This window comes from Erpetoichthys calabaricus, chromosome 10, assembly GCF_900747795.2.
Source record: "Erpetoichthys calabaricus chromosome 10, fErpCal1.3, whole genome shotgun sequence".
NCBI classification, from domain to species: domain Eukaryota; kingdom Metazoa; phylum Chordata; class Cladistia; order Polypteriformes; family Polypteridae; genus Erpetoichthys; species Erpetoichthys calabaricus.
Window position 1 is genome coordinate 7,567,420 of NC_041403.2, and position 12,077 is coordinate 7,579,496.

General features: G+C 41.8%; 1 protein-coding gene across 3 annotated transcripts in view; it reads left to right on the top strand.

Annotated features, from left to right (window-relative positions):
• Positions 1–12,077, top strand: part of pik3r3b (phosphoinositide-3-kinase, regulatory subunit 3b (gamma)) — a 172,619-nt gene that overhangs the window by 129,388 nt on the left and 31,154 nt on the right. Inside the window, exon 1 of one of the 3 annotated variants that reach the window (XM_028810809.2) lies at positions 2,727–3,361. The exons of the other annotated variants lie outside the window; for them this stretch is intronic. Within the exon in view, the coding sequence (XP_028666642.1) occupies positions 3,253–3,361 (109 nt within the window). The 5' untranslated portion in view covers positions 2,727–3,252. Of the gene's footprint in view, positions 1–2,726; positions 3,362–12,077 lie in introns of those variants that run through there. 3 annotated transcript variants of the gene reach the window in all.

The window sequence follows — 12,077 nt, forward strand, 5'->3', positions numbered from 1 at the left end:
CCTTCAGTATTTGTACGTGTTTTATTCTTCTGATGCTTCTGCTTTTGTTGGACACTTTGCTTCATTTCCTGAATTTCGTATTAAGACGTTTTTGCTTCATTTTGCCTCTTTTTGTTTGGGGGGGGGGGGGGCACTTTTGTTCTTTTTTGTATAATTGAGATAAATTTTCCTGCCATTTATAAAGCCGACTTGTCTTAGCTGTTATGACTTTATGGGTCATTTCTCCAAACAATTAAACCTGCAATGCAATAAAGTGTGCAGAATGTGAAGGGGTCTGAAGACTTTCATAACCCACTGTAAATCACTAATTCTCACAAATGATACTTCATATTGTACTCTTGTATACTCCATAAAGCATTTGCTGTGGAAGCCACTTTACAGCATAAAGACAGAAGATAACTGGGTTAAAATTTAAAATTAGTGACAGATACTGTAGATAGATAGATAGATAGATAGATAGATAGATAGATAGATAGATAGATAGATAGATAGATAGATAGATACTTTATGTAGTGGATAAGAGTTTTGCACCATAAAGCTGTGGGTTCCAATCCCACTACTGACCACTGTGTGACCCTGAGCAGGACATTACACCTGCCTGTGCTCCAATTGTAGAAACAAAAAGAAATGTTGTAAGTCGCCTTGGATAAAGGCGTCATTCAAATAATAATATAAATTATTATTATTATTATTATGTATTTAAGAATACAATGTACACAATCAGCCCTTTTCATAAAAAACGTTAGTACAATAAATTGTTTATTGTATAACGACAACGATGCTTAAGTAATCAACCGTTATTTTTCAAAAATCAAACAGTTGTACATCAGGAAATGTATTGACTCTGTGAAGTGTAATGTACATGTTAGTTTATTATAAATGAAAATGATAATCAGTGATTGAACCCATTTCCCAATAATTACTGTGACCAGTAGGGGGCACTGCAGCCTTCCCAATCTCAGACACCACCACAGAGACATAGTCTCAGGTTCAAATAAATGTTTTATTTCTCAACTGATTCCGTCACAATGAGGTACACTAAGCACAATACCTCTCCTCTCCACCCCAGAGGAGGCTGGACGGTTTGCTTTTATGTCAGACCCAGGAGTACTTCCAGTACCGGGGCATAGCCTGATGGAAATACTTCCGGGCCAGATGGGAGCAGTGGCGTAGCGTAGTGGGGGCGGCACTTTTAGGGGGCGGCAAAATTTCACAATAAATAATAATATCTTGTAAAAATTTGAACCATACCTAAATAAGGGGGCGGCAGAATTTTCCTCCGCCCCGGGCGGCTGACACCCACGCTACGCTACTGGATGGGAGCCTCCTGAAATAGGGTGTCCCTTTCCCTGCAGCAATCTGTGGCAGCGCCCAAGGACCCCAACAGGAATGATCCTTCGTGACTACAACTCTCATATATCCCTGCAGGTATGCCTACTGGGTCCATGCCCTCTATTAGACTGGTGGTGGAACTGCCCTGACTGTACCAACCTCCCTACATTATCCATTTGCTTCAGTCCCATCCCAGACCACATTATGGCATCCCAACCAGGAACTGTTCCAGCACAGCACTCACATTACAAATAATCAGATATCCTTGAAAACCAAGATGCTTGTGAAAAATGTAACTAATGTTTTACAATTTTTTCCTAATTATGAGATTATGAAAATAGCTGTGCTCTCTTGGGGTTTGAATAATGAAGCTTTTTACCACACATAAAATGGAATAGTACTACACAATTTGCTGTTTTCTGTCAGATCTGTCCAGCTGTCAAACAGGAATGAGGACTTCACAGTTGGGACACCCTGTTTTCCACTGGGACACACCGGGTCATTTTCCACGGCACATTGGCACCCAAAAAAGAAACGTCAGCGCTGTTTTTGGGGCGTCCATAATGCCCAACTGCATGCTGAATTTGACAAACTTGTTGCCCGCTCGTCTAAATTACTTTACTCGCAGTTTCTCCTTTATGTTGAGGCCATCTGTCCCAGTGTGCACAGCTAATATTTACGTCACCATGTGGGTGCTCGGATCCCCCTCCCCGCGTTGCCCAAAAACGTTCATCTGTCGCAGCTACGAGTCGGTCAAGGGCCGCTAGAGCCAAGTGCACAGGGTAGCCACGTCCGGTATATGGAGTGGGGGTGATGGGTCTGAATAAAACCGATTTCCGGAAGGGGGGGTGGGGGTTCTCTTTGGAATCCAAGTCATAAGACCAAATGACCACAGATCTGTCCCGGTGACTTTACAGGGCTGCCCTGAGCAACAGCGGCACCTTCAAATTCGGATGACAAGACCTGTCGCCTTTATTTAAAGCAGATAAAAGGGAAGACGTCTGCTGTCACTCCGTGCCCTTTTCTTCTCAAAAGACTCTTTTTCCCTTTGTCCCTCATAGTAACTAATTCGTCCAATCGTGCGGCGCCTGCTGATTTTCCAGCTTGTCGATTGGCTCTTCTACACCTCTCCCCTGACAAAAAACGAGAACACAAAAGACGCAAACTCCGACTTTGGCAACAGATCTCAAGTGTTGCTTGGCGTTCATTGGCTCGCGTAATTAGACGCATGCGCACTGACGCCTGGCACCTAACCTTGGCTGAATCCCAAACATTGGATTGTACCACTGTTTTCGTTTTGCTAAGCAAATCGACTTGCCTGCAGGGTAACTGGGCCACGGAAGGAGGGGTTATCAGAGAGGTAGAGCGTGTGAGGTGTAAAGCCCGCCGAGGTTTAACTCTGAGATTATGTTCAGTAGACAAAGGGCAGAGGCCACTCATCTCCGTTGCCCACTTTTTCCCAGCAACACCCCCCTCTAGCTCATCGGGAAATGGTCTAGCCCGAGATGATGTGAAAGGTTGCCTGCCCGCTTACATGCGCTCTTAAAATGACGGCTGCGGCGCGCGCGCGGCTAGAGAGAAGGCAAGTGTAGAGCTGGCGTCTACCCTTCCTTGCAAGCTTCCGCCGTCTACTTACTTCCTGGCTAGTTTTTTTGTTTTTAATTTATTGTTTTAATCAAAGTCATTTTCAGGATGCGAACGAGAAGCTAACTCGTTACGTCGAGCGCTTGAGCGCTTCCTTGTTACTAATGCTTATTTATTCAGAAGCGGCCAGTCAGAGCTTCCAGACTGTTAAACTTCCGAGTCGATCGTATGCGGCTCTGAGGCTCTAGTTCACCGCTTTTTTTCCCCCCACCACGCACTTGCTCGTTTTCCTCCACATTTGCTTCGCTGCTGTTGGTGGGGTGGGGGGCGAGGACCATGTATAATACCGTTTGGAATATGCAGAAAGAGGACAATGACTGGAGAGAAGTAACGATGCCCTACTCCACCGAGCTCATTTTTTACATCGAAATGGATCAGCCGCCAGGTACGGGAGCAGTTGCTTTTTTTCTTTTTTCACTTTTGTTATGGTTTTATTTTAAACACTGCTGTAAGAAGTGTGCGCGCGAGCGGAGTACTGGGGCGATTTTTTTTAAATGATGAATTCATTTCATCTGACTTTTACCCCAACCCCCGTAAAGCTGCGTCGAGTCGCCCGAGCAGGGCAGACTCGGGAATCCGGGTGTAGGAGCGACTGTTACTGAGCTGTCCCACGGGCTTTGGTTCGCACCTTGAATACTTGCCTATGTGTCTTTGTGCGGCGAACGTTTCGTAATCCGTGATACTCTACACGTTTGCATTCGCAAGTTGCTACTTCAGGTTTGCGTGAAAGTGCTGTATGAGTTTACTTGTTTGATCGGCCCTGTGTGTTAACGCACATGCATACGTGTGTTCACTGGTCTGCAAAAAAAAAAAAAAAAAGTGTATGTGGAATAAGCTGACCAAGGGTATCATCCAAATGTTGCGAATTCCCTGTGATCAATTGTGGGAGCCATCTACATTCCAAAGAAGACAAACGACTTGATAAGAAACTCCGCATTTTCCACGCATTCAACATACTTTTTTTGCCCACTGTGAACAAATTACTTTTAAAAGATGGTTGGATGCAATCTGAGGTTCAAGTTGCACAATTTTTTTGTTTTGTGGGGTGGGTGTCTCTATTTGTAATGTATTAGAATTACTTCTTAAACATCCACAAATGTATGAATTCAAGCCTCTTCATAGTGGCTTGGAAGTTTTTCTACTGTGTTTGTATGTATATGTACACGAATACATATAGACACTCTTTATTAGTATGCATTTATTTCATTGGGGTCAGGCGACTTTGGCAGTTTATCACCATGGGAACCGAAGCCTGTACAAAATGGTTTATAATAGCTTGCTGAACTTGCTGGATGTCGTTTTAATTTTAATAAACCTTCGTGTGTATGTATGTGTGTGTGTGTGTGTGTGTGTGTGTGTGTGTATATATATACACACACACTGATAGTTCCTGTCACTGTGTATAAAACAAAGCAAGCAATAAAGCTGCTGATTGTGTGCCTTTGATGTCACAACCTTTTGTGATCAATGATGTCAATGAAGATAAAAAATCTAGAGTAGCTTTTTTGTTCTTGCCTAAAATACTTTTTTGCTTCTTTTATAATTTGTTTTGTTCATTTTTTTATCTTAATGTTTATTATTTGTATATGTGTGAGTATATATGTAATTTTTTTTTTTTTTTTGCACACTCTTAAGGGATGCAATCATGATCTGTAATTAAAAGAAAAGTAGTTTTCGAAATTAGACCCAGGGTCCTTGTCTAGACTAGTCCTGTGAGAAATTTTAAATATGGGAATGCTCTAGAATATGAGACAGATGGGGGGGGGGAGCATTGCACATTAAAATGCAGCATTGCTTTTATTTGACTGGCACTAAATTTTAAGGAATCACTGTGTGGGGCGGCATGCATTTGGGGAATTGGTATGGACATTTTTAACATCTGATATGATTTGCCGACTTGTCTTTTGTGGCGTTTGCTAATCGGGTTTATGTGACTTAATTTTTCGCTTTGTGTTTCTGCTGAAGCTCTTGCCATTCTTGTCCTCCTCAACCCCACCTTTGTTCCCCTTCCCAAATTAAAGGCTCCCTGTCATAAGTAGTTTACAAATGCAGGTGTGGCCGCCCAAGACATTCTGTCAGATTTGAATAGTTTTAGAAACATATCTGCAAATAATTAAATTTATCCTTACTTGAAAAAGGAACATGGCAGTCATTGATTTAGGGTTTTTTTTTTTTTTTTTTACTTGTTAGCGTGGTTTTTTTTTTTTTTTTTTTTTTTTTCCCATTCAGGTTTGATCCAAACCATACTGGCTGCTACATCAAATGAGCTGTCTTCCATGCTCCCATCTGCATGGATTTTTAGTTACGTCCTGAAATTTCCAAATGGATAACTGATTAATGTCCCTTATTTTAGTTTTGTCATTTCTAGTATTTTTAAAATGGCCAAGTATCTCACTTTTTGTCGCTGGAAGAAGTAATGAGTGCACAGAAGTGAAATTAATCTTTGTTTTGTATAGTGCCTTTCTTAGCATAACAAGCACGTTTGCAAGGCACTTAACAGAAAAATGTAGAAGCTCTGTAAACTAGCTGTCATTTTGGTAGAGGAAGGCACAGAGCATTTCGCTATCCTCTGCTTGTATCCATCGTTAAGTTCACTTTGCTTATGCCTAGAATTGCGCTTTTTTTAATATGGCTTCCCAGCAAGCTCCATCCCAAGGCACTTGATCAACCTACCATTTTGCAGATACTGCATGAAACTGAAATTATTATCGCACAAACTGGATTGGAGTGTGGTGGCGTGTCTGACGATTCCGGTCCCTACCTCTTGGTGTCTGCAGTTTTTCAAGGTTGGATGTGTTGGAGGTGAGTAGAATGTGACCGTGACTGTTGACTTGGCAGGCAACTGAGATTGCTGATGGCTGCTCTTCACGCCGTTCAGCTGTGTCTAGACTTGAAAGTTGCATCTCCCGACATTTTAGATTGCACAGACCAACCAATTTGAGAAGCAATGTCGATGACCTCAAGTTGAGCGTGGTCCCATTTTGGGTGGCAAACGTCATAATTTAACTCGGTTTATTTTTAACAAGTACACATTCATTTATCACCACAGCTTGTTTTTGAATAACTGAAGTATTAAGGAATTAACGCAACAAACCGAAAACATGCCATTCAAACTTTATTGGTATAAACTACCCTGTAGATGTGCATATTTCTGAATTTGTTTTCTGTTCCATTCTGTCTTTACACAGAACCTTTTGGGTGGCCAAACGGTTTCACTTGGATAGAGTGACGTCTGAAAACCTGTTCGTCGTATGTGGTGACGCATCCGCTCCGAGGCAGGTCAAGGCAGTCCTTTGCTTAATGTTCATGTTTGTAGCGTCCTGCGGTTTACGGAGGATTTAGTGAAAACGGTCATTCAAGTTTTCTTGCTTATGCTCCATAATTTAAAAATAAGTGACATCCTTTGATCAAGAGTCTGATCTTGTAATGGCTATGCCGGTTAGCCATTGTGGAATCGAAGGTCTGCAAATGAAGCTGTGTGTTAAAGCGCTTTTAATAGAAGCCAGTGGTCACCGACGTATAAGATACACTTGAAGCAATACATAACGAGTCACGATAAGGAGAAGTTGTAGTGTTGCATAATATGTCTTGTCAGACAGCATATTGCCTGTCCGGCCTGACTTGGAGTGACCATTGAAAAGCCTCTGAACGCAGCTCTTGTATTATTTATTTGCTTTGTAATGCTGCTGCAGCTTTGTGCTATTGCGTTGGTGTGATACTAAATCTTGTCGCATAGTCTGGCTTCAGTTTATCATTTTTTTTAATAAGTTTGAAAAAGTAGCCACATAGCAGTGTCAATTAAAAAAAAATAAATAAAGCACAACAAGTCCAAATTTTGCTTTTGTCAAGCATGTAGTACAATGAAATTCGTAATTGTATGTCTCCTCAGGTGGCAAATACGATAGGAAAAAAGTATTTCTAGAATGCAGCATATATACTGTATGCAATATATATTTGCAAGTATTCTACATTTATACACGAGTTACAGTACTATATTTGAACTCTGATGATGGAACTTTACAATTTGTGGGTAGTACCTTGCGCCAGGCATTTGAGAGTGAAATTGAATACCGGGTTACCATTAGGGATTTTTCAGTTGTCGATATGTTTCCAAATTTCAAACCCCACCACCATCCCGGGGGGGGGGGGTTTATGGAGTGGTTATTTATGTAATTAAAGTCCCTGCAGTGCCACTCATTAAAGGGTATATCTCCGATAAATCCTTGACGAGAGTTTCATGTCACAAGACTTTTATGCAACATGCTGGGTGTAGGCAAGTCCCCCATGAGTGGTAGCTTTTTGGAAAATATGGCCCCTTTTCTGTTTTTTTTTTTGTCACATAATTTAGTGTAAATAGCAGCCATTCATCCTATTTTTGGCATTTTGATTATCAAACTTGATTCGCATGTCAAGTTAATTGGGGGTTGTATTTTTGGACACATCAGCAGCAATGACAGATGGCAGGTAATGCTTAGTAAACTAAATGGATTCTTCTGATCCATCCATCCATCCATTATCCAACCTGCTATATCCTAACTACAGGGTCACGGGGTCTGCTGGAGCCAATTGCAGCCAACACAGGGCAAGGGCGCAAGGTAGGAAACAAACCCCAGGGAGGGTGCCAGCCCACCGCAGGATTCTTCTGATGAAACCTTAAGTACTTTACATTTTCATCTGTTCCAAAGGGTTTGTGATTGGTTATATGAAAGGGAAATTGTAAAGGAAAAGTGTGCATGTTAGTGGTCCTCCAAGTACTCTGATCCTAATTTGATTCCTAGTTGTGCCGGTGGCTCCCCCATGTTCACATGGGGTTCCTTTTGTGTGATTAACTGGTAAAATGACTTTCGTGTGCTCCAGGATGGGAGACGACAGAGCATTTGTGTGAGTTATGCTGGTGCACCCACCTGTTAATTTAAACATAATATGGCTGATAGATTTGCAGGTGAACTTAAACCTGAAACTTGACGTGGCAGCAATTCTGGGGAAAATATTTTTGTCGGGTAGTTTATTTGCGACATCTGATTTGAAAGTTCACATTTAAATTGATTCATTATAATTTAAGTGTATCTGACTTAAAACACTCTGCTCATTAATCATCGTTGGTTTTGTGAGCTTGTGAGATGGACCTGTGCCCCCTTTATTTTGAATCCTAATTTGCACCTGTTACTACCCAGGCTTGTTCCAGATTTCTTTTACTCCCAAGTGCGAGAAAGTGGACTCGGTTAGATGCAAACTTGCTGTCTTGTTTAAGCTTCCTATGCTAAACCCATTTTCACTTTTACGGTTTAAACCTTTGGAGCGACTCCATTTGCTCAGTAAATGTCAGTTGGTGTCACTTGCATGACTGGTTCGTGCACTACAGACTTGGTTACATTTCCCCTTAACTTTGGCCCGAACAATGCAGGTTTAAAAGGTGGACAGATGGATAATTGTTTTTTATTTTTATTTATTTATTTTTTTAACTTGCCCCCTCCTTTAAAGATTCACTCTTGTCTCATGCAGAACATTTAGCGTTCCTTTACTGTCACTAACACTTTTTAGTACTTAAGGCACAAAGACATATCTGATAAAATCTTTAATATCAGAGCAGCATTTGTGTTAAGGGCAACCGTTATGTGCAAAGTACAATGCTGAGTCATATATCATGCCTCCTTTCGAAGGCTGGAGCGTTAGCTTTGTGACATCTGGGGAGAATGGGCAGCACTCTGCTGTGAAGGGTGGGCCACCTTGTTCTGCTTGGGCTTGCTTTAAAGGTGGAGGTGCGGAGAATGAAGGGATTTCCTAATGAAAACCTGCATGTCCCAGCAAAAATCAGAGTGAAGATAATGGACGAGAAGTGGGGTAATAAGCATTCCCAGCCTTTTTTTTTTTTTATAAAGGAAAAGGGGGATGATGGGTGAGTGGCTTGGGGCAGGCAGGCATGTGTGCATATGTGTGTGAGGAAGATGAAGTCCTGCAGATGTTCATTAGAATATTTATTACAGTGAAATTGAAATCTGAAAGGGATTTGGCATCCGTTAAGAGCTTGGAATAGAGGAGCTGAACGCCTCATCCACAGTGCAGACAATTGAAATTATGCTTTGTTATGGGGGGGGGGGGGGGGTTCTTCACACTCCTGAGCAATATGCGTTAGCTGTGGAGATAATATGAATAGCACACGGTTGTGAGGGTCAAATTAGGGAACACAGGGAGTGGAGATTGCATTTCTAACACTGTGTGATTGGCACACTCTTCAATAGGTTCAGGGTCAAATTCCATTAGCGCAACACTATGTAAAAGATCATAGGGGATCAAAACCGACTGCTGCCACGCTACAGAATGTTCTGGATTCAGACTCTACTACTGTACACTCTGCAAATGTTGCAGAGTTCAATCCTTCATCTGCCAAACTAAGCAAAATGTTACTCTTTCAGAGTCCCACTGCTCCCACTCCAGGGGATTTCGGGATGTCATTAACTCCCACTGCAGGTGTTCCTTGGAGATGGTTACAGGGGACCCCATCTTATCACATTGTATGAACTGTTGTGCGTATGTTTTCTATGACTGTTGTGCCATTGTTGCACATATTGTCTCCACAGTGCTGTCCAGAGTGTTAAGAGTTTACATTTTATTGCAGACAATTTGCAAAGTTTAGTGAGTTTAGCTTCCACTAGAAACTCCCTTCAAAAAATTGTTCTAGTTAAAATCCTGTGATTGCCATACCATTAAAGATCTGAGGCTGAGGTTTCAATACCACCCCACTGTAGAGCCCAAAGCTTGTATCCCATCTCTGACATGCTGTAGAACAAGTCATGGGCTGAAATCTCACTTCTACCACAATGCAAAAGATGTTGGGCCTAATCCTAATGGTAGAGCAGTTAGCAGAATGTGAGGTCCATTCCCCTTGCTACCAAACTAGGAAAACTTAGCAGTTTAATCCAACCACTTCCATGCTAGGCAGATGACTGTTTCTTCAGATCCCTCCACAGTTGTACTGCAGAATCAAATCCCATTGGTACACAGTAAAGAAGTTCATGGACTCAGGTCGAACTGATATCAAATGGCCTGACGTTTTTGGATCATATCAGATTCCTGCCACGCTTGTCGTTCACATTGTATTTCTTAGCAACCCCCCTATATAACCCGAGTACTCCCATTACTTTAAGGGTGAAGGTCTGTAAATGCTATAGTGTGTAAGCAGACCACTTGGGAGTGACCAGAGAGCTGCAACTTTTTATATCTTTGTGGTTTCTCACTGCAAACGATGCTACATGAAACATCCATGGATGGACTCCATACCTACTCCTTGTTTCAGAGTGTGCTTATGAATTTACAACTACAATTAAAATGTCAAATCTTTTGATGTCCAACCCTTCTGGCAATTCATATAATAAAAATAATACATTTTACATTAAATTTACTCGGCCGATGCTTTTATCCAGATCAACTTACCAAAGAGATCACTTTAATTGACTAAACAGTCAAGACAACTGTACAGAATTGACTGTGCCAAACTTCCTCCTCAGGGGCAAATAAAGTTCTATCATCATCGTTGGCGTCATCATCATCGCACATGAAGAGCTGTAGACCAAACAGAACAACACGACTACTTATTCTTTCTTAGCAAACACCTAGACCATCATCAATTAGGCAAATAGTAATGTTTTATTTATGTAGCGCCTTTCATTCACTCAAGGACACTTTACAATAAACACATTAACAAGACAGTAGAAATTACATACAAGAAAATTAATAACACTCATTGCGGAGATGTGTTAACAGGAGCTTTAAATGAATAATATTTTTCCTCATGAAGGCTGAGAGGAAGAGCATTCCAAATTTTAGGGGCTATCACACTGAAAGCTCTGCCACCCATAGTTACTAACCTGTATTTAGGTACAGTGAGTAAGTTAGCGTCCGATATAATATAATAATAATAATGGATCTTCACAGCGCAAGTCTTCAAATGCTTCTTAAACGCGCTGAGAGACTCGGCCTTCTGGAAGAAGGTAGGCAACTCGTTCCACCAGCTATCATAACTCTATACATGAAGCAAGTCTCAATTGAGATTTGGTGCCATGTGGAGGTGGTATTACCAGACGCTGTTCATTAGCATTGCTGAGTGGGCGAGAAGGCGCACAGGATCACGTTTTATTTATATAGCATCTTTTCCCTGCTCAATGCAGTTTAAGATATTTGTAAAGGATACAAAATGAAAAACTCAAGAAGATTAAATAACCCTGCATACACCTTAAAAGCTTAAGCTCAAATGATCCTGGCCTCATGGTTTGGAACACACACACACACACACACGGCTGCTATCTGACAGGAGTTTTGAGGTAAGATAATGCTACCCTCTAGTCATGACTCTGGAAAACTGCCCCCTTGAACACATGAAAGTGACAGTTCTGTCCATTTTATAAATCTGCTTTATCCTGTGCAGGACTGCGGGGAAGCACAAACCCACATACACATACTAGGACCGATTTTAGCTTTTCCAACTATGGCTTCGTAAAACCTACATCAAACATGAAATCCTGCTAAAAAGAAACACAGCAAGCAGAAAGTTGTGACTTCGCTTTTGAAACGGGAGTCAAAATACAAAATGCTAATAGAAAGCCTTGAATAAATACCCTCGTTTGTGATGCCCGCTGTTGTCGGGTCCCGGCGCTACGAGTTTTAGATACTGTATATTCTTTTTGAAAATGCGTCTGTTTGCATGGCTTAGCCAAGCCTTCCTGTAGAGGCTGTGCTTATGGGAGTCTTTGAGTTTTGAGACCCTGGGGAGAGGCTTCTCTGTTGCTGGTGATATGGTGGCATTGGCTAGGACCAAATGGCTAAGTCACTTGGCATGTCTTGGCCTTTTTCTGCTGTCGTAAGGAAACTGAAGAGCTTGGTTAAAGCCAGTGTGGCCACTTTATACTTAGTGTTCAAGTGAATCCGTCTGTATCGTGGAATAAATCCCAGACTCTAGGGATTTTGGGGGGGGGGGGGGGGGGGGGGGGCTGTATAGGTCCTCCCACTGCCCCTCCCACTCTTACATGTGGTTGGAGTTAAATTGCTGGCATCTCCTGACACTTCAGCGTATGAGAAACACGCACCCTCTGATTGGCTGAGGCTCT